This window comes from Eubalaena glacialis, chromosome 11 (genome assembly GCF_028564815.1).
Source record: "Eubalaena glacialis isolate mEubGla1 chromosome 11, mEubGla1.1.hap2.+ XY, whole genome shotgun sequence".
NCBI classification, from domain to species: Eukaryota; Metazoa; Chordata; class Mammalia; order Artiodactyla; family Balaenidae; genus Eubalaena; species Eubalaena glacialis.
Window position 1 is genome coordinate 116,212,857 of NC_083726.1, and position 22,277 is coordinate 116,235,133.

Below are 22,277 nucleotides of genomic sequence, written 5' to 3' on the forward strand. Positions count from 1 at the left end.
ATGAGACACAGGGAAGTTGAGTAACTTGCCCCGGGCACTCAAAGTGCAGAGGGTGGGCTTCAAACTCAGGTGGCCTGGCTCCAGAGCAGTGCTCTTACTGTGGTGCCCACAGCCCCTCTGAACACACGGCTCCAGAACCAGACAGTAGAATGGAGCTCAGAGTACTAGGCGTGGGTCATCAGCACTGCCTGAGGCGGGGAAGTGGACGGATGCGGGTTGCCAGCGTCCTTGGTAGAACTTCGGGCGTTAGGGTCTGCCCGAGACTGAGGGATTGCCTGGGACTAAACCAGGAAAGTCCTGGGAAGCCAGGTGGCTGGTCCCCACTGGGGCTCCCCCCAGAGGACCGTGTCCTAGGCGAGCCCTGAGGTGGAGAGAGCTTGGAGGAGGGGGGGACCTGAGCGTACAGGGGCGCCAGGGCTGCAGATGCAGGACCGAAGGGCCGCTGACAGTCCTGGGCGGGGAGCCTTCAGGGGCTGCAGCAGCAGAAGCTCCCAGCACCGTGTCTCCTGTCCTGCCTGCCCTCCAGCCCTCCGTCACTTGCCTGCTCTTCACCTGGGCCCGGCCGGAGATGCCGCGCGGGGAGGGGTGGGGTGAGGGGTCTCTGGAGCCCAGGGGGCTGCTCATGCCGCGCCTCCCCGTGTCCCCCCAGATGACCGCCTATGGGGCCTTCCTGCACAAGGGCTCCTTCTGCCGGAACTACTTCAACATCCTGGACTTGCTGGTGGTCAGCGTGTCCCTCATCTCCTTCGGCATCCAGTGAGTGGGGCCCCTTGGCCCCCGAGGGAGGCGTGGATGGGGGACAGCGTCGGAGAGGACAGCCGGGAGCCAGGGGTGGGGGGAGAGGACAACTGGTGGCGGGGAGGCCTGCCTGTGGCCACGGTGGAACTAGGCTGGGAGCGGGACTGGGCCTCGCCGGCGGCTGTGGCTTTTGGCGTCTGGGTCCTCAGTGGTGGGACCCTTGGGGTACATTGACCCAAGCGAGGATCTGTTTCCACGTCTGGATCTCGCCCAGCAGGCGGGCCCGGCCCAGTTACGAGAGAGGAAGGTCTCCAGGGCCCTCCCACCGGCTCCTCGGGCACCCTCAGCCCAGGCCTGCCATGGCCACGGCCAGCCCTGACTCCCCCCGCCCCTTCCTCTCCGGTCTCCAGTCAGAGCCCCTGATGAGGGAGGGAGAGGGAGGGAGAGGGAAGAAGGACTGGTCCTCACTCCTGGCTGCACAGGGGAATCACCGGAGCAGCTTTAAAACAAGACCTTTGCCCGGACCCCTCCCACCCCCCAAGCTTTGCTTTAATTGGTCTGGGCTACAGCCAGGGCCTGAGGGATTTTAAACGCTCTCCGGACAATTCCACCTGCAACCAAGGCTGTGACCGTGCTCAGGTTTAAAAGGATCTGATTTGTAGTTTCTCCCGAATTCTACCAGCTGATAATGCTGACCCTGTACTTTAACTTCCAAAGCACTTTCCCTACACATTCCTCTCTGACCCTCACGGGACCCATGAGGCAGGCAGGGCCAGTGATGTTATCACTGTTTTATAGACAGAGAAACTGAGGTCAGGACCTGAGACTTGGCCCGGGTCACCCCAGTGGCAGAGCAGAGGCATCTGGGGCTCCATCCAGAGGCTGTCCCCGTGGTCGGCCTAGAAGGAGCGGAGTTGGGGGCATTCAGAGTGAGACCCTTTGCTGGGATCATCGTTATTTTACCCCAGGCTGTCTGCCTGTGAGCCTGTGGGTCTAATCCCATCACTGCCGCTAAATCACTCTTAACCTTGAACCAAGAATTCCCCCCTCTGTCTGGCCTTTCCATCCCTCCCATTGTCCCTGAGATGCTGGGATGGATCGGGCAGCCCTTTGAGTCCTTTGTGATCAGAGAGTCGTGAACCAGAGACATAGGACTTTCCCCACCGCACTCTCGAGCGGACGGCGTCCTGACACGGGAGGAACGAGGTCAGCCCTTGTTGATGGGACCGCGTGTTTTAGGTCCCAAGGAGGGTAAAGGCTCTCCAAAGGCGGCTAGTGGGTGAGGGTGAGGGACACTTCAGAGAGCCTGCCAACCCGCCAGGGTGAGGGGCCTGCGTGCCGCTGGAGGGCAGCAGTGGCCTGTGCTCCCAGGGGAACCGGGTGGGCCCTGGCGTCCCAGGTGCACGGAGTGTGTGGCGTCAGAGCCGTTGCCTCTAGGCCTGGGTGCGCTGTGCACAGAGTGAACATGCTGGGCAGCCGCCTGGGACTTGGGTTTGCAGGTGAGCGCCAGGTGTCTCCTCCACCCAAAGTCAGTATTCTCCACGCATTTGTACAGTATTTCTTCAAGTTCGCGATAATAAAAGCCACCATGGATTCACGTCACAACATGTGCCAATCAGGCTGCTAGATGGTTCGTGTGCGTTTTCTCATTTAATCCTCGCAACAAGCTCGCGAGGTGGTCACTGCCCCGTTTTACAGATGGAGAAGCTAGGACTCAACAAAGTTAGGAAGTGTATCCTCAGTGGCCGGGGTTTGGTGGAGCTTTGCCTCGCCCTACGTGTCCTCGGCACGGTAAACACCCCCCCCCCCACCCCGCGTAGCACGTTATACTGCTAATGGCTCATGGTAAATGCTTTTCCCATGATTTGCTCACCAACAAGAAAGTCCCCGGCTCCCCGGCCAGCTCTGGGTCCCTGCAGTGGGAGAAGAGAGTAGGAAATGGTGCTGGGGCGAGAAAGTCCCCAGCAGACCCCCCAGTTTCTCCATTTGGGCTGGGACTTCCTGCCAGGAAGCGGCTCACCCTCCTCTGCCGCTGGACCAGGAGCAGGAGAGGCTCACCGCCGCCCGTCCTCTCTCCCAGGTCCAGTGCCATCAACGTGGTGAAGATCTTGCGAGTCCTGAGGGTGCTCAGGCCCCTGAGGGCCATCAACAGGGCCAAGGGGCTGAAGGTGAGCTGGGCGGGCCTGGGCGGGAGCCCCCAACCCAGCAAGCCTCAGCCCGGGGGTCCACGTGAGGTGACGGGCAGGCAGGAGACAGGGACAACAGGCTCCCGGGTCGGAGCTGGGACCCTCCTGCCAGCACCTCAGCCCCACTTCCCATCCCGGATCCGTGATACACGGAGCCACAGCAGAGGCCCCGTTCACAATCCCAACGTCTCAGCAAAGCTTTTGCAAAAGGAGACACACACGCTACCCTGAGGCCCAGGTAGTGATGAGGCCCCTGAATTGCTGCCCCCGGAACATGGGAAGTTAGCGGGGCTTTGGTCCCTGTGGTCACCTAGAGCCCAGTGGGATGTGGGTTTCACCAGGCTCCATCACCCTGTGACCTAGGAGGGCGCTTTGCCCCTTTGGGTCTGATTCCCCCGCTCGTGGCAAAGCGCTGCCCGCACCGCCTCTGAGAGGCTCGTGGCAAAGGGGGCTCAGCCAAGGTCCGGGCCCGACCCCCTCTGTCCACCTGCAGCACGTGGTGCAGTGCGTGTTCGTGGCCATCCGCACCATCGGGAACATCGTGATCGTCACCACGCTGCTCCAGTTCATGTTCGCCTGCATCGGGGTCCAGCTCTTCAAGGTGGGGCCTCGGCCGGATCTGTGGCCCTGCATCCTTCCCGCCCACCAGCTTCTGGGACCTGGACGGGAGCTGGCAGAGGGGACACGGAGGGGACGGTGCTGGGTCACACTGGGGATGGATGCGGCCTCCCCACAGCCCCTCCCAGCGTCCAGACCCGAGGAGGACTAGTTCCCCGACCGGAGGAGGACTGACTAGTTCCCAGACCCGAGGAGGGCTAGTTCCCAGACCGGAGGAAGACTAACTAGTTCCCAGACCAGAGGAGGACTAGTTCCCAGACCAGAGGAGGACTAGTTCCCAGACCAGGGGAGGACTAACTAGTTCCCAGAACAGAGGAAGACTAACTAGTTCCCAGAACAGAGGAGGACTAGTTCCCAGACCAGGGGAGGACTAACTAGTTCCCAGAACAGGGGAGGACTAGTTCCCAGACCCGAGGAGGGCAAACTAGTTCCCAGACCCGAGGACTAGTTCCCAGACCCGAGGAGGGCTAACTAGTTCCCAGAACAGGGGAGGACTAGTTCCCAGAACAGAGGAGGACTAGTTCCCAGACCAGGGGAGGACTAACTAGTTCCCAGAACAGAGGAAGACTAACTAGTTCCCAGAACAGGGGAGGACTAGTTCCCAGACCCGAGGAGGGCAAACTAGTTCCCAGACCAGAGGACTAGTTCCCAGACCCGAGGAGGGCTAACTAGTTCCCAGAACAGGGGAGGACTAGTTCCCAGAACAGAGGAGGACTAGTTCCCAGACCAGGGGAGGACTAACTAGTTCCCAGAACAGAGGAAGACTAACTAGTTCCCAGAACAGGGGAGGACTAGTTCCCAAACCCGAGGAGGGCTAACTAGTTCCCAGACCAGAGGAGGACTAACTAGTTCCCAGAACAGGGGAGGAGTAGTTCCCAGACCCGAGGAGGGCTAGTCCCCAGCCTGGGGAGACCAGCGTGGAGGCAGGTGCTGCTCCATCACCACCTGGCCCTCTCAGCCCCGGCCCTTCCTTGTAGAGAACGGCAGAGGGACTGCTATCCCCTGACCCCTCCGTGTGAGTCCCCCACCTAAGCCCGCGGGGCTCCCTGTGACCACAGCACCGAGTCCCCCCAGGTCGCTGCAGAGCCCCGGTTTGTCTGGGTCCTGGCCCTGCTCCTGGTGGGCCCTCGGCGACAGGGAGGCCGGGTCCCCGGTTCCTGCCCTTCTCTGCCTCAGCCCTTCTCTTTCCGCTCTTCTCCACCTGAAGCTCTCCCCCCACCGTGTCGTCGTGCCCTGACTTCCACCACCGAACTCAGCCCCTAGCCCTGCCCGTCCCCCCTCCCTCACCAGACCTGCCTCGTGGGCCCGGCTTCGTCGTCTGGGCTTCCCTTCGGTCGGGTGCCTGCGGCCCAGGGCGTGTTTGTGCACCGACTGCTCTGAATCCTGACTTCCCGTCTGGGCTCTGCTCTCCTTACACTTTTGTCCCGAGACCCCAGCGCAGAGCTGGCTACAGAGATGATCACTAATCAGTTTTTGTCTGGTCCCTCGATTAAGGAGCATCTCCAGTCACTTTGCTCTTCCACCTTCCAGGGGAAGCTCTACACCTGTTCGGACAGTTCCAAACAGACGGAGGCCGAATGCAAGTGAGTACGGCTGGGGGGCAGCCAGGCTGGTTGACTCCAGGCGGTTGGTGACTTGCCCTGAGAGGAGGGGTGGCCCATTCTTTCTCTGACAGCAGTGGTGGCTGCACTTTTACCCACGGGTTGTCTGGTCCTATTGACGTAACACGTAAGATCATCTGTTCCTGAATATTCTACCCCTGACATCTTCCCAGTGGCTAGAACTATGGGTTTAAGTTTAGCCAGTTTCATCCCACCCCCAAGCCAGGAGTCACTGGTGGGTAGGTTGAGGGGAGATGGGAGACCCCAGAATGAGCCCTTTCTCCCTTCCTCAGGGGGAACTACATCACATACAAGGACGGGGAGGTGGACCACCCCATCATCCAGCCCCGCAGCTGGGAGAACAGCAAGTTTGACTTTGACAATGTCCTGGCAGCTATGATGGCCCTGTTCACCGTCTCCACCTTTGAGGGGTGGCCAGAGTGAGTATGCAGATCCGGGCCAGTTTTAACTGCTGTTCCACACCCTTCCCAGAGACCATACTTATCCACCTCCCCATAGGCCACGGTTGCCGCCGGAACACCACTCTTCTTTTTTTGGATTTCAGAGCTTCAGCCCAAAACGAGCTTCTTTTAGCTCCCCTCCCCAACCTAGACTGAGCTGCAGTGAAGTCTGTCATCACCCTCATGGCATCTGGGAGTGGAGGGGCCCCTGGGTCACCGTAGGACTGAAGGCCACCACTCCCGGCAGGCACGGACGTGGGTAGAGATGGCGGAGGTGCCCGCTGGTTAGACTCTGCCCCAGTCTCCTTGGAGGGAGCTGTGTCTGATTTACAGAGGAAAGTTCCTGCAGAGGCAGTGCTGCCAGGCCTGGACCAGCCTGGTGGCCCGTAAGCTGCGTCCCCTCTACCAGGCCTGTCCATGAGGAGCTCCGTGTATCTCTGTACAGACACCTGCTTCCCTCACGCCCCCATGTGTATTCCAGTGACATGATCATCTGAAAGTCAGGAAATTCTAGATATTTCTAAGTCAACAGCACGTGATCTTAGGTGAGAGGCACCATTATTAAATGGTAAAATATCAGTACTACCTAGAGAACAGCCAAGTGCTGTGTGGAGTAACAGAGGCGGGAGAGGAAGGAAGCCCGTCCGCGAAGAGAAGCAGCCTGACGGGCACGTAGCCCTGGCCCAGGTGGGCGGCAGACACAGGCTACCTGAGTGTAAACCAGACCATTGCTGATGATCTGAGTGAGCCTGGGGTGTTTTTTTTATCAAGTATTTCTATCTAAATGGACACTCGTTCTCAGATTTATTTTATGCTCACTGTAACACCCTCTGAGTTTCTGCCAGAGAAGCAGCAAAGCTGTTTCAATATTTACCAATATCTCCAGCATTTGAAATCAATGGCCATGACTCGTGTCTCACTTAGACAGTTCCTGCCAGTTTCAAAACACCTTCACATACGTTATATCAACTACCCTGCCTGGTAGGAAAGTCCGGAATTATTGTCTCCACTTTGCAGGTAAGGAATCTGAGGCTCAGAGAGGTTGAGTGGTTTGCCCAAGTCACACAGCCAGTAAGAGGCGGAGCTGGGGCTTGAACCCAGGCCTCCCGACTCTCAGCCTGGAGCTGTTTCCAGGTCCCCGGCCCCGGGGACGCTAGGAGCCGCGGTGTCATCGCCACCGCCCTCTGCGGGCTGTCCCCCCCCCAGGCTGCTGTACCGCTCCATCGACTCCCACACGGAGGACAAGGGCCCCATTTACAACTACCGCGTGGAGATCTCCGTCTTCTTCATCATCTACATCATCATCATCGCCTTCTTCATGATGAACATCTTCGTGGGCTTCGTCATCGTCACCTTCCAGGAGCAGGGGGAGCAGGAGTACAAGAACTGCGAGCTGGACAAGAATCAGGTACCCCGGGGGGGCCGGGAGGGGCTGCAGCGTGGGCCCCCGGGAGGGCCAGGGGCCAGGGGGTGGGGGGCTGCAGCTTGGGCCCCCCGGGAGGCCAGGAGGTGGGGGGCTGCAGCTTGGGCCCCCGGGGGAGGTTGTGGTCGGGAGAGAGCCCAGGCCCCCCCCCAGTGTCTCCTGGAGGCCCAAGGGCAGAAGGGAGAGAGCCCAGGCCCCCCCCCCCAGTGTCTCCTGGAGGCCCAAGGGCAGAAGGAACGCAGACCCTGCAGATCCAGCTTGCAGCCGCGCTCAGCCAACAGGGTCTGTTCACAGCTCCTCAGGGAGACTCGGTGGTGGGTCTGGGGGGGTTCTGTGAAAGAGCCTCTCGCCCGCACCTAGAAGCCGATGAGTCAGGAGGTGCCCAGGGTGGGGCGGCGCCGTTGATAAAGGGGAAAGAAACCAGAACAGTGAGAGTGGGAGGTTTGGGGCGGGGAGAGGACGGCTTAGAAACCACTGTTAGATGGTTTCTTGTAGAACAGAGAGGCCGTGCACGCAGAGGGTGGGAAGGGCTCCAGCAGGAGGGACGCGGCCACGCCGGCCCTGGGCTGAGCTCCGCGGCCGGGAGGGCAGGCTGGGTGTGCAGTCAGGAGGCCGGGAAGCGTCCACGGGAAATGCGTCCCGTCCGTGGGGAACTCGAGCTCTGCTAGGGAAGGAGCACCCCCTGTCAGGCCCGCTGCACCCCTTGCAGCTCCGATGTCCGCACTTTGGGTCTAGACTCAGCGTTCTGGCCGCTGTGTGGACTTTGGATTGTAAGGAAACCAGGAGAGAGGGAGGCCAATTAGCAAGTGTAGGGGAGAGGTGACGGTAGAGATGGAGAGAACAGAACTGGTCGGGCTTGGAGGCTGGGATGAGAGAAGGGCCTGGGTGACCCTGGTCCTGACCTGGGCTCCGGGCACAGCGCAGAGATGGCCGGAGTGTAGTCAGCCCAGGATCCCATCCCCTGGCCGTGAGCTGTGACTTCTGTTCTGCGGACCCTGGCAAATAAGGAAGATGGACTTAGGACAGGAAAGGAACATTGCAGAGAGACGGGCCCCCAGGAGAATCTGTGGCTGGGAAACCATCAGTGAGAAGACAGACTATCAATCAGTCAGCAAGTATTTACCAAATGCCACCGAGCATCTGCGGTGTGCAGCAGGCATCACCGAGATGGAAAGAAGAAGACACGGACCCCCTGACTACGTCCTGATGGGGACTAACTAGAGAGGGTCTCTCCTCGGTTAAGGGAGGGATAGAAAATCAAAAACCGTCCAAGTAGCAGCTCAACCTATAAACGAGCTAGAGCCATAGATGATCTCTCTCTCTGCCAGAGAACCCCAGCCCTGGGGTGTGCAGCTTCCTCTGCACCCGCCCACCCCCGCCATCCCCCCATCACCCGGGTTTCTCACCCCCGTCTCCCCGACCCAGCGGCAATGCGTGGAGTACGCCCTCAAGGCCCGGCCCCTGCGGAGGTACATCCCCAAGAACCAGCACCAGTACAAGGTGTGGTACGTGGTCAACTCCACCCACTTCGAGTACCTGATGTTCGTCCTCATCCTGCTCAACACCATCTGCCTGGCCATGCAGGTCGGTCCGGCGGGCCGGCCGTGGTGTCCACCGGTGGGCGCGTGGGAGGCGCGTCACCGTCGCGCTGGCCAAGGGGCCGGGGGGGCAGCTGGAGAAACACACGTGTCCCTTCTCGAGGGCGGAGGACCCCAGGATCCTGGGTTGATGAGATGGAGGGAGGGAAGTGGAGCACAGGTGACCTCGAAGGGGCCGTGACCGTCAGTGGGCCGAGCTGGGTGGAGCCCCCTGAGGACCAGGGGGCCGGCAGAACTGTCCCCCGATCGGGCGGGAGCGCAGGCGTCTGCGCAGCTGCGCTGGCAGTGACGGCAGAGACGGGAGGGACCTGCAGGGCTTCCTGAGTCCGCCTGGCCCCCGCAGGGGTGGTCGGCCCCCGGGCTGGGTGCAGGAGGGTCCCTGTTGAGGGGCGGCTGGGAGCAGGGAGCCCCGGGCTCATTTCACGGTGCCCCCGCCCCTCCAGCACTACGGTCAGAGCTGCCTGTTCAAAATCGCCATGAACGTTCTCAACATGCTGTTCACCGGCCTCTTCACGGTGGAGATGATTCTGAAGCTCATCGCCTTCAAGCCCAAGGTAGGCCTCTGAGACGGGCCTCTGGTCCACGGTGCCAGGGGGACAGGGTGGGGGACAGTGGGTGCAGAGTCTCAGCGAAGGACCGTATCCTCCCGACGCTAAACGCTCCGGCTCCGGAGCCTGCAGGCCTTGAGCCAGGCCAGCTCCTCGAAGCAGAATCTGAGCCCGCGGTCCGGGCCGTGGTCTGGACGCAGGGAGCAGGGACATGCCTGAGCAAACCTCCTTGCGGGGCAGGCAGAATGGTCCTCGTCCCCCCACCATGGCCCCGGCCCCCGGCACGTCATCTAGAAGAGACTGGAAACCAAACCTCTCGAGGCCCAGCCCCCCAGACCCACCCGGGCTCTGCTCTCTCCCCGTTCCGCCCGCCGCGCAGACTAGGAACCTGGCTGTAAGAGCTGAGCCGGGGCTGCATTTGCTTAGGGCTGGGTGTCTGGTTCCCCACCTCAGGGCTGCATCACTGCCCCCTGTACCTTCGAGGACAGGACGGACCTGCAAATGTCTCTGCTTTGCTACTTGTAAGCAGCTTCTAGAAAAAAGGCTGGGAGAGAAAATTAGAGCCATTGGCTGAGCGAGGCAGGGCAGGGCAGGTTGGCTCCCTGTCACTTGGATTATCTGTGCCCTCCCCAACCGACCTGCCCCTGGGCCTCAAGGACAGAGGGTGACCCGGTTCAAGCAGGCCTTCCGTCTCCGGCCCTGTAGACAGGTCAGCTTCGCCGGCGTCCACTGACCTGGGCTTCACAGGGGGCGGCTGCCCCGGAGGGGGTATCCCAGTGGCTTGGAGGCTCCCGGCTGCTGCACAGCTTTGGGGGGCGATGAGAAGGAACGCATTGTTTCTAAGAGGATCGTGCAGGGCAGCTTTCCAAACCTTCTCTTCCCCACTGTTACTAGTTTTTCCAGATGCAACACAGGTCAACGGGGGGTGAAAAGCAGGAGTCCCTGGCCCTATATTCCACTTCCATTCAGATGTTCACCTGCCCCAGCACTAGCCGGGCCAGGAGGGGTGCCCCTTGGCTGTCGGATCCCTATTCAGCGCCAGGATCTGTGTCGTCTTCTCTGAATTAACATTCCACCAACAATTCTCAGTAACCTGCAGTGCTACACACACCTCGTTGCGTGGAATCCTCAAGACACTTCTCCAAGATAGGTATTAGCTGCCCGTCTTAGGGAAGAGGGGAGTGCAGCTCAGAGCAATTAAGTATCGTATTAATTACACCATTATTAAGCGGCAGAACTGGGAATAGAAGCCAGTGTGTCTGACTTTGTAGTCGATGTAATTTCCGCCACACAGAGCTGTTAGCAAGCATCTTCCCACACCAGGTGTTCCGCTGGGAACTTTCCAGAAAGAGGGAAGCCACCTTTGAGGGGCTTCAAAGGCAAGACAGACCGTATTCTTACCATGCCGAGTCTTCCTCTCTCCTTGAGAATGCCTGGGATCCTGGCTGATTTTCAGAGAATAAGACTCCTAATGAACGTCATTTGGTGATAACAATGGTGTTTTCCTATCTCCTCCAGAGCCGCAAATAAACTCTGTCTCACTTTCCCTTCCAAGCCCTGTCCCATTTAGGGGCAGAGAAGACCATGGAATGTCCCTGGCCACCTTCTGTGGGGTCCCCTGCGGTCTTATTCCCAGCCATGCGGCGCGGGAGCCGGCGGGCTCACAGACCGCAGCAGCGTGCCCTGGGGAGGCTGGGAGGCCGGGCCGCGCTGGGACTGAGCTTCCGACTCAGACAACGGCCTCCAGGAGGGAAACTGGCATCATTTTCACCCAGTTTGGTGAGACATGCAGTTTAAATATTTCAAAGCCTTGAGTCATTCCACGTTGACTCAGACGTGTTTCTGATGATGCCTGATGCCGGCTGCAGGGCCCTGCAGGGGACCTCCTGAGTCAGGCTCCTGAGCTCAGGAGATGCACTGGGCAAACCTGCCCTAAGGAGCACGTGGCAGTGACACCTGCAGGGACCTCTGCCTGGAAAACACTCTCCCTGAATCCTGCACACCCAGGAGCAAGCCCGTTCCCCGGGAAGCAGCCAGGTAGGGTGCTGTAAACCATAAAGCACCCAACTTCCTCCATCTCTAGTTTTCTGTTGTGAGAAGATGGGGTGAAATAAGAGAAACTTTTCCAAAGAAGTAAGAGAGCCATCCTGGGGCCATCTGCATTTCACACATGCCAGGGTCTGTCTGTGGAATAAAGAAAAAGGGAAATGGACCTTTTCTGGGAATACCCTGCAGGGGTTTCTGGCAGCAGAGGGGGAAAACAAGCCTGTCCAGTTGGGAGGAGAGTGGGGTTCCTGGATTCTCGTTAAGGAGTAGACTCCGAGAAAAGCATCCCCAAAATTTCCAGGAAGAAAACCAAACCAGAAAGTACTTGAGGGGACTTCCCTGGTGGCGCAGTGGTTAAGAAACTGCCTGCCAATGCCGGGGACACGGGTTCAAGCCCCGGTCCAGGAAGATCCCACATGCCGTGGAGCACCTAAGCCCGTGCACCACAACTACTGAGCCCATGCTCTAGAGCCTGCGAGCCACAACTACTGAAGCCTGTGCACCTAGAGCCCGTGCTCCACAACAAGAGAGGCCACGGCAACGAGAAGCCCGCGCACCACAATGAAGAGTAGCCCCCGCTCGCCGCAACTAGAGAAAAGCCCGTGCGCAGCCATGAAGACCCAACGCAGCCAAAAATAGATAGATAAATAAATTTTTTAAAAAACAAAGTACTTGAAGCTCTGGTGGAAATATCTAGCTGGATCTGGCCCTAGAACCGGTGCTCCTAACGTGATCGTGTGTTTGTGCCGCAAGTGAGTTTGCACCTGCGAGCGTCAGCTGAGGAAGGACAGTTAGGCAGCAAGGACGCAGGAGTTGACATCAGTCCTAACATCAGGTGTCTGAGGTTGGCCTGCTGGGCTTCCTACTCTGTCCCTTGGTCTCTGTGGTTGGTTGGCTGGTCGGTCGGTCGGTTTGTAGTTTGGCCTCGTTCTTTCGTTGTCCTCATGGTAATTGATGTTCCTGGTCTTCATTTGCATCTGTTCTGCTCGCCACCTTAGGGAAAATAAATTGACTCAAGTAAATCCCTGCCCCGCTCCTAAAATTCACATTCTGTCTGAAGAATGGGGCAGGTGACAGGAGTGTCTTGAACACCTCATGGCCAGAGGGAATTTCTCCCCGAGCGGGAGGACTGCCCTGGACATTCCCGATGGTCCCTGGGCCCTACGAGACTGTGCCAGGACCAAGCTGGTCAGCATGAAAAGGTTTCGGATAGAATCATCTGAAGTTAACTAAATAGCTGGACTGTCCTCCTATCATGAACAGAAATTTATCAGCAAAGACAGGAAAAAACTTTTAAGATACACTTTATGATAAGCATTGAAAAATATCCAATGCCTAAGAATAAATCTAACCAAAAACCTGTAAGATCTTTACAGAAGATCTGTGAAATTTCACACAGAGGAATTAAAGAAAACTCAGTAAATGGAGAAATATGTCATGTTCATGAATTGGGAAAGTCAATGTTACAAAGATGTCATTTCTCTTCAGTACCATCCCAGTTAAAACTCCAGATTGAACTTTAACCCAAGTCCTTCAGGGTCAATAGGACGACCCTGGGGGTTCCAAGGCTTCGGTCCCTTTGGGCAGCTCTGCCATGACTGTGGAGGTTCCAGGGCAGGGCCAGCCCCAGATGCTCCACGGTCAGCTCTGGGGGGTGGGGTGATCATGTGCCTGGAACTTGCTGTTGACCATGACCCAGCGGGTGATGAAGGGAGAAGGGGCCCCAGGCTCCCGCTCAGAGAAGCAGGTCGGCCCAGGGAGGTGAGAAGATTCCCAACTAGCCCTGCTCCGCCCGGGGACTCACCTGGGCCTTGGCAGGTGAGGAAGCAGGGACAGCTGTTTCTGAGACTTTCCCATCCCCTTGATGCTGCGCGCTCAGGCAGCGGCCACGTCTCTGCCCCCAGAGGGCCTGACCCCACAGGTCTCTCTGATCAAAACGCTTTTCCACTCCCTCCCTGCCAAGAACAGTCCAGAAGGCGAGTGGAACCAAAGTGGAAACACTCATCGACCCCCTGGCCCCCGGCTCTTGGGCATAAGAGCAACTGAAGCCTCGGGAGCACTCCTGATGCAGGAGAAACTGGGGCCCAAAGGCGTTTCAACCCAAGGGATGCATGAGGTCTCCAGACCAGCGCCAGGACTGTCTGCAGGAATAAAGACGCTCCGTGCCCACCATCTGTCTGTAAACAGCCACCCGCCTCCTGGGCACCTTGGCTCATGCAGCAGAGGCATGGATTCTTAATTTTATTTAAATTAATTCAAATCTGTGTGGCCACGTGGCCAGCAGCTGCCATATTGGGCCACGGGGCTCTAGACACCACTTCTCCGCAGGCCGTTCGCGGGGTCTGCATCCCTCCATCCGTCCGCCTCACCCCAACTGCTCTGGCTCCATGGACCCAGGTGGGTGATCTCAGGTGTGGGAGCCCTGTGGGAAGAGTAGGACGGGCTCCTGGCCCGGCGTCCCCTGTGTGGGTCCCCTCCTGGCCCCCCAGTCGTCCCCGGACCTCCCGGGTCCAGTAGCTGCAGATGCTGAGGCAGGCGGTTCAGTGGTCAGCACCAAGCTGTGAGGACGGGCCAGGCTGACGTGCTCTGCCAGAAGGTCTGAGCTGAGAGTATGGGTGGCCTTGCTGAGCACGAAGGCAGCCTTCCTCTCATTTCTGACTATGCTTATGCGTGAGGGTCCCGGCCCCTGGTGCCCCCAGAATAAAGTCTCCTCTGCCATCCTTAGGAGGGTTTTCTGTCTTGGGAAGGACTGTTGCCCGAGACACGGTGCAGGTTTCCGGGGTGAACGGTCAAGGTAGGAAGAGTCATCACCAGCTGACTCCTTCCCTGGGCTGTGGTAGAGGGACAGATGAGGGCTGGACTGACAGAGGGGGCCAGTATGGGGAGGGGGGCGTCAGGGAGCCTTCAGGGAGGCTGTCTCCAGCCAGGAAACTGCAGCCGATTCTTCTGTCTGTCCTCAGCTTTGTCCACGTCCAGAACCTTCTTTCCTTAAAGACCCAGCATCTGCTTCCACTTTAGTAACAGCCTTTCTCACATGAGCACAACCTCCAGCCAGCTTGGGGCTCCCCAGGGGCACCCCTGCCCCAGCAGATGGGGAGGGGGCTTCCGAGGCTGGACCTGCTGTCTCTGGTGTTTCTTTGTCCCCGGTGAGCGAGCCGCTCCCTCTCTGGGAGAGGGGCCAGGCGGGTGGAGAAGCAGGGCGAGCCCCCCAGCAGGTGACCGTCTGACAAGAGAAGGGACCCGTCTGCACAGCTGAGCCCTGCCTGCCTTCCCGCTCACGTGGGGCTCAAGTTTAGGCTATGATTTTCCTTAACGTCCAAAATCAGCTCTGCCCTCTGTCCCCCTAAAGAAGGCCAGCGGGGGCCACACCAAATGGTAGGTTGCGTCGGGGCAGCCCGGGCAGATGGGGCGAGAGGAACCAGGGCCGGGCTCTTCCAAGTGCCGGGAAGACCCCGCAGGCAGGAGCCATCGGGCTGGGGTCCTGGGAGGGAGTCCTCCCTGAGCTACTGAGAGAACGTCAGGACCCTTTCCTGAGGGCCAGTAAAGGACCAGGAGATGGAGGAGAAAGTGGGGTGACCGGCAGGAAAGGATGCCAGCCAGGGCCATTCCGTCTCCTGTCTGGAAAGCTGAAACTACTAGAAACTGGCTTTGTCTTCACCAGATACTACATTGCAGCTAAAATCTGCTTTCTCTCCAGCTTCACCTCCGGATCCAGCCGTACCACTCACCCTAATTCCCCTCCTAACAGTTTTGAGTCAGGCGGACGTTTCTGCAAGGGGCAAAGATTTTTGTGAGGCTTTATTTCTTACAAAACAAAGTTTACTTTATTTCTTGCTTGATCATCCCCAGCCCCCAGATCCCACCGACAGAGGAAATTCTGGAGACAGAGCAGGAAGCCCACCTCCCCCCTCAGCATCACCTCGAACGAGCTGGGAGGGCAGGTAGGGCTGTGGTCCAGACACAGCCCTGTTCTTTCCGCGTCCGTTCCTCGGCAAGGTGGGGAGGCTGGCTTAGCTGGGCCTGAGTGGGTCATGGCCATCTCAGTCTGCCCAGGCTGCTAGGACAAACACTGCAGAAATCTACTTCTCACGGTCTGGAGGCTGGGGCTCCCAGATAGGAGCACCAGCAGGGCCACGTTCAATGAAGGGGGCCCCGTCCGGCTCACAGCTGTGTCCTCACAGGTGGAAGGGGCGAGGGAGCTCTGTGGGGTCCCCTGTTCAAGGACCCCAGTCCCGTTCCTGAGGGCTCCACCCTCATGGCCTAATCACCTCCCAGAGGCCCCCAGTGCCATTCCACTGGGCATTTGGGAAATCTACAGGGGGCAAACCCCACCGTGTGCGGGCCGGGTCTGCCCTGGGGAGAGTGGCCCTGCTTGTCCTGAAAGAGCATTTACGGATCGTTTACTTGAGGAGCAAGTAGGTAACGTGTAGCAGAAACTGGGACTCGGTGGCCGGCTAATGGCCAAGGTTCAGTGCAGCTCAAACTACCACTAGAAATATGAACGTCTCCTTCTATTTCCTTCCGACATGGAAAGTTCAACTCTAAAAACACCAAGAGCCAGCAAGAATATTTCCTTTTCGGAAATTGCACGGAAACTTAGACATTCTTTTAGGCTGGTGGGCTTCAATCCCTTTAGAACCAAAGCTCCCTTTTGGCAATAAATACTTAGTTCTACTTCCTTAATTTTCCTTAAATAAAATTCAGAGGAAATCTAAATCATTATGTATAGGAAACTCACACCTATACACATAATGTAAATATATATATGTCTATAATTCCTAAGTTATAATGGGAAAAGTCTGTGTTTAGTTCCCCGCACCCCCTTTACTGGCGGTCTGCAGGTACTCGATGCCAGATGGGCAGGGGGTGTTGAAGTCAGTATGATCAAAAATAATCCCAGCACTCGTGGAAAGGCCCCGTGTGGGGAGGGCAGGGCAGCTGTTGCGTTTCATTATTTAATGTGGAGATGATTCACGCTGGGTGACACGGCCACGTGAGAGTCACTGGGAGGGGACTGTGAGCAGTGGTGTCCAGACCCGCCAGCCTGGACCTGTGGGAGGGGAGGGGGAGGGCTGCTAGCAGGGCCGAGACCCAGACGACGGTGGCAGGAACAGTCCCGGCAAGGCTGTGTGAGCTGGGCCTGCCTCCCCTCCCCTGGAGGCTGGCAGTCACTCTGTTTGACACAGGAGGGGCCAGGCCTGGTGACGCATCTCTGGAGCTGAGGGCGGGCGCTCTTGTTCACTCAGGGTTCTCTAAAGTGGGCGCAGGTGGAGGCCGCAGGGGTGTGATGGGCCACACCTCCTGGGGCTAAGGAGGGGCCGGCCCGTTAGGTGGCTTGCGTCGGGAAGGGCAGGGGGCGAAGATGGGACCGTCAGGTCGGGTTTGGGGGGCTCCCCCCGGGGCGAGTCTGCGGGATGGGCCGGGAGAGGATTCCAGGTGGGCAGATGGTGCCTCGCTCCCACCAAGGCTGCCGTCCTCTGCATCCCTTCCTCCCTCCAGGGGGCCCCCGATGTCCCTTTGAAGCGGGGTGCCTGCGGACATTGCCATGTGTCAGACGGCCTTGCCCGCGCTCGAGGCATATCCCCTTGAACCCTCGTCCTGGACGATCCTGCAGCAGGGTCCTGCCGTGGACCCAGGTGCCAACTGGGGCGGAGGAAACCCTCCCCAGGCCCCAAAGGAGCCCAGCCGACCCCCTGTCCCCTCACCCCCGTGGGAGGCGGCAGGTCAGGTCGGGCTCACGCTCTACCCACAGCTGTGCACTTCCAGGCACCCAGAAGCACCCGTTACGTCTTGGTGAGATAAATGAATGAGGGCCTTTGAAACCTTCCTGGGGAGAAAAAAGCTTAATTCCAAAGAAGAAACCAGAGCAGATGTCCACTTCGAAGTGTGCACCCCTCTAACCACTGGGAGTGCGGCCCCCATCACCACCACCTGCCCGGGGTCTCCCTGACCCCGGCCCCTGTCCACTGCTGCCCTTTGCCCCGCCCACCCCTGTCCCAGCTGTCTATGCTGGGGGGGCTCCAGGGCCTCTGAAGGGGCGCGTCACAGGGTGGGAGCTGCCGGGGGCCGGGAGCAGCCGTGCACCAGCCATGCCGCCCCACTAGACGCCAGTAATTTCCTTGATTACTATTACGTCTGAATGACATCCTAACGTCATACAGTTCATATTATCTCTGTGTGGCGGCAGTTACCAGTGCGACACTCAGCTGCCGGCTGCACCCACCACCTCCCATCTCCCCGTCCCAGCTCACGCCAGCAGGGCACTTACTCAGCTGGGCCCCCTTCCTTGGCCAAGCACACGCCGTCTGCCCACTCCATTTTAGGCCCCGCCTCCCCCAGGTGGCCCTTTCTGCTTCCAGCAGCTCCACATACAGCCTCCACCCAGCGCCCCCCCCCACGTCGATCTCTGGGGCCCCATGTGTCCCTGGAAGGGAACAGTCTTGGGGCAGAGACCCGGACAAAGTCCAGTCAGCTTCCCCACCAGGAAGAGCGTCCAGTCACCTCCTCTGTGTTCCTTGCCTTCTCTCTGCTGGACCCGTCAGAGGTAGATAAGGAAGCCGCGCAGGAGGGGATGGAGAAGAGAAGAAAGCCAGCAATGGCAGTCCCAGGTGTGTAGACTCCTGCGGACCCCTCTCACCACCATCCTGTTTTAAAGCTTGTGTTGACTCTGCTCTGGGCGGGGAAGGGGCTGAGAGTCCAGAATTCAGGGGCCAGGGCATGTGCCTGGACCTCCCAGCAGCAACCCTGCTCTCGGGACCGGAGACAGGATGTGGGCCCACCTGGCAGCCCACTCCTCTCCTCGCAGCCCTCCAGCCAGAGCAAAAGGGGCCTGGGTCTCCCTGGGAAGAATAGTGGTTTCTAGGAACCTGGCAGTTAACTATCTGTGTGAACCTGAGTTTGACAGAATCTAGCCAGGACAGCTTGCTTACGGTCACCAATCTCAAAGTGATGCTGGATTTCATCTGAGAATCTCAGGACAGGCAATCCTCACTAGGATTCAAGATGAGACCCACTGAAGGGAGCTTGGGATTCTGGAACCTTCACTTTCCCCCTCCTCCTTCCACATTCCTGGGCCTTGCCTTCCCCGCTGCTCAGTCCCACCCCCAAAGCTGACCCTGTGCGTCCGGCCTCCCTAGGAGGGGACGGACCAGCTTCAGCAACCGTGACAGTCGCTGGGACTCACTGGGCTTCTTACAGGTGCAGGCACTCCACTTGGGTCATTCCTACCATAACCCACAGATCGCCGTGTCATAGGGGGAAACTGAGGCACAGAGAGGTGCGGTTATCTGCTCAAGGTCACCCAGCCAGTAAGTGCCAGAGGGAGGACTCGAACCCAGACACCCTGCCTCTGCGGGTCACACCCTTAACCACTACATCGCCTCTTCCAACTGGGAACGGCTCCAGGGGTGGAGTGAATCAGGGCACAGATAATCCAAGAGAGGAAAACCCAAAATTCTCATGCAGGTGAAATGCATCGTGGATGCTGGGGCAGCAGCGTCCTTTCCTAATCACCTTGTGCTGAACCTAGGATCGATTTGGTCCACGTCTCTTCTGCCGTGGCAGCCAACAAGTGGAGGGTCGGCGCCTGCCGGAGAAGGGATTATTCCCAGCGGGCGCTTGCCTTTCAGCCCAGGGGGATACGCACGAGACCTCCTGAGGTTGGGGACCCACTCACCCTGCAGGGTTAGAGATGGCGAGAGAAAGTCTTCCCCTAAAACGCCGTCCGCCCCTGGGTGGGCAGCCCTGCCTGGCTCTGAGGAGCTGGACATTGAGAGGTTTGGTTCACCACTTCAGGGAGAGCCCAGAACCCCTTTCGCTAACCCTGACTTCTACCAGAGACAGAACGAGTGACAGGTATGACCTGGAGGTCAGCCTGATTTCGAGAAAACAAGTCTGATTTTTTTCCCATTCTATTTCCTCCATCATACTCCCCAGACCCATGTCACCCATGGTTTCCAGCAGTCGAGGAGATGGGTGAAAACAGGTGTGTGCGCTAGTGTGTGCGTGTGTGTGACAGAGAGGACACAGCTCTTGCACTGGGCACAGGGAGCAACCTTCCTTCCGGGCCCTGCCCACTTGGGGAATTGGCCAGGTGTGTCCCTTGGCAACCTGTGGAGCCCCCTGGAGGGTGTCAGCGTGTTTCTGGGATGGGTGTGGACGGCTGGGAGGAGGCGCTGACAGCTGGACCTGAAACTGTGTTCATGGTCCAGCTTGGAGGGTTGACGGGGCAGGAAGGGGGTGGACAGGGCAGGGGGAAGCTGCCTCTTAAAGGGACCCTGTCACCCCCCACGTGGGCCGTGTGTCAACCTCCTCCGGGCGGGAATTGGTGGGGCTCTGCGGCCAGTGGAGGACTTGGCCCCGGGCCCACAGGACAGAGGGGCCAACCAAACGCGCCAGTAGCACAGCCTGTGGAGGGCAAGGGGGCGGGTGAGGCCAGGCAACCCAGCGGAAGCCGCCGGCCGCAGAGCGCTGGGGCGGGCCTGTCCTGTGCACGAACACAGAGGAGCCCAAGAGTGGGGATGACAGGCGACGCATGGGATGGGTGAGGGTTGCAGGGTCCCTGGGGGCCAGGCTCCTCCCGGCGCTTGCCAGCTGTTAACCTCTCGTCCGCCTCGCCTCTGCCTGCCTTCTCCCTTTCCGTCTCTCCCCTCGTCCACACTGTGGCCCGAGGCCAACTCACCCATCTGTTCCAGGTCCCTCTGCTGAACGAACAGACTGCAGCCCCTCCCCCCTCCTTGAGCGCCGAGCCGCCCACCGACCTCTCTCCTCCTCTCGCCCCCAGACCCGAATAACGATTTGCCACTGCGTTTCCTAGGCTGGATGCTGGGCGTCCTGGACTCTCCTCTGGTTCCTGCTTACCTCCTTTCTCTTCCTGGACACCCCCCTCCCCTTCCCTCCCGAAACAGCTCTGCCCACAAAGATGGTTTTCCTCTCTAGAGATAGTCCCCCAGTGTTTTCCAAAACCTGATGTTAAAGCACACGCATATTTGTCGTTCGCTCGGGGTCTTCACTCTTTGCCCTCAAAACCAGTGCTCTCCACGTGCCCTGGGATGCCATGGGAGGACGCTGGGGGGGGGGGGTCGGTTCTTTCCCGCTCACAGCATGTGACTCGAATGGGAGAGAGAAGCCTCTAGGTGCCCCCATAGGCTCCGGGATATTCAGAAAAATACTCTGGGAAGCCAGCAAGGGTTTCAAGTGACCCTCACCTCACCCACGCCCTGGCCAACCTCTGCTCCCCACCGTGCTGTCCAGAGTCTCCACGGTGGCATTTCTGCTTTTTTTTGGGCAGAAAAACCTGGGAACCGAGAGGTCCCTTTCCCTGTGACCTGACCTCCACACTGAGAATAACAGCCCTGGGACAGAATGTCTTGTGATCCATCTGAGAGGGGGCACAGCTGGGAAGGGGGGGGTGGAGGGGTCAGGGAGCTGGAGGGAGTTGGGAAGAAATGGGAGAGCACAGACTCCTGAGACTCAGAAATAGAGAGGGAGAGTTGGCCGCCCCAGGAGGGCCAGGGAGAGGGACCGGGGAGACTCTAAGAGGCCAGCCTGATGCTTTCTTACCTCCTCACCAACCTCAGAAGTGCATCTCCTGGAAGCCCCAGCTCGTGGCTCAGAGGCTGGGGCATCCCTTGAAGAACCAAAGGGGCAGGTGTCCTTTCTTACGGAAAGACAAATGCCCTCGGTGCTGGGCCCTCCCCACTCCACCCCTGGGGAGGACGGCTGTGTGGTTCCCAGGGCTCCTGAACAGCGTGTACATCCGTGTGTCACAGAGCATTGTTCCCTTTCCCCTGCACTCTGAGAGGCAGTGGTCCAGACCCAAGAACCTGCCCTCTCTTTGCAGAGAGCCTGCCTGCCCAGGACTCCAAGAACCCTCACAGGAAGGGGACAGCCCTTGGTTGACCAGTTGTCCACAAACTTTGAAAAAGTCTTTCAAAAACATCCGTTCCCTTCCCCAAATATGGTGTAAAACAAACAAAATCCATGTGTGCAGGACAAAGGAGTGGAGTCAGCATCCTGATTGCTCCCCCTAGACACGACAGCCCCCAGACCCCCACCCAGCCTGCAGGAAAGGCTGTGAGAACCTCATTCTCGCGGGGGCGCTTCAGCAGGATGCCGAGTCAGAATGATGGTTCTGGGCACGGCAGTGCTTCAGAGACACCCCCGCCCCGAGAGCCGGTCTAGGGTCACCTCCCACGTTACCAAACCTTGGGACTGACCTGGCCTCCGTCCCCTTTCAGGGAGGAAAGCCTCTGTCCCGAGGCGCCAGGCCCGTCCAGGGCTGGATGCCCATCCAGGGCTGCCACGAAGGTGACCTTGTCGTAGATGCTGCTCTGATGCCACGGTCCCCTCGTTATCACGAGCTTCACACGGCTCACCCCTGAGCCCAGAGGGCCTGGCTGCGCCTGGACCACACCGATGGCCGCTTGCTAATTCCCAGAACACCTCTCGAGGGCCCCCGCCCCTGTTCCCTCCCTCCCTGCAGGCAGGCCTCCGAGGAGGCACTGGAGGCCTGGGAGGGGCTGGGGAAGTAGGACGGGCAGTGAGGGGGCTGGGTCTGGAAGGGGAGGACCCCCGCCCCGCTCGGACTCAGCAGCGACGGTGCGGCCCGACGGCGGTGCTCTGTTCTTGTCTGTCTGACCTTCCTTTTCACTCCCGTCCTGCCGCCCCGTGTAGGGCTACTTTAGTGACCCCTGGAATGTCTTTGACTGCCTCATCGTAATTGGCAGCGTAATTGACGTCATTCTCAGTGAGACGAATGTGAGTATGATTCTGCCCAGGATGCCTCCGTGTCCCTCCCTCTTTACCTCCTTCGGTTTATTTTTTGGTTTCCTGTTTTACCCCCGCCAGTCATGCTTTCTCTTGCACCTGCCGCCGTCCTGGGGGACGTGAGCCCCCGCACTGTCCCCACTCTGCCGGGCCGGGCAAGGGGCGGCCGGGGCTCCTCCTCCTCCAGGACCCCCGCCTGGGCCCCCGACTAACCCGGCTTTTGTCAGGCTCCGAGAGCACCAGGTGCCAGGTGTGCACCTCCAGAACTGTGGAGTGGTAAGAGGGTCCAGT

At 59.1% G+C, this 22,277-nt stretch overlaps 1 protein-coding gene across 5 annotated transcripts in view; it reads left to right on the forward strand.

Annotated features, from left to right (window-relative positions):
* CACNA1C (calcium voltage-gated channel subunit alpha1 C) overlaps positions 1 to 22,277 on the forward strand; it is a 475,349-nt gene that overhangs the window by 406,763 nt on the left and 46,309 nt on the right. For 3 of the 5 annotated variants that reach the window (XM_061206079.1, XM_061206075.1, XM_061206078.1), the window contains exons 23-31: positions 650 to 756; positions 2,819 to 2,906; positions 3,418 to 3,525; positions 5,073 to 5,125; positions 5,437 to 5,583; positions 6,811 to 7,012; positions 8,453 to 8,611; positions 9,069 to 9,179; positions 21,894 to 21,977. In XM_061206079.1, the coding sequence (XP_061062062.1) occupies positions 650 to 756; positions 2,819 to 2,906; positions 3,418 to 3,525; positions 5,073 to 5,125; positions 5,437 to 5,583; positions 6,811 to 7,012; positions 8,453 to 8,611; positions 9,069 to 9,179; positions 21,894 to 21,977 (1,059 nt within the window). The remainder of the gene's footprint in view (positions 1 to 649; positions 757 to 2,818; positions 2,907 to 3,417; positions 3,526 to 5,072; positions 5,126 to 5,436; positions 5,584 to 6,810; positions 7,013 to 8,452; positions 8,612 to 9,068; positions 9,180 to 21,893; positions 21,978 to 22,277) is intronic. The other 2 variants (XM_061206076.1, XM_061206077.1) reach the window with 1 other exon arrangement.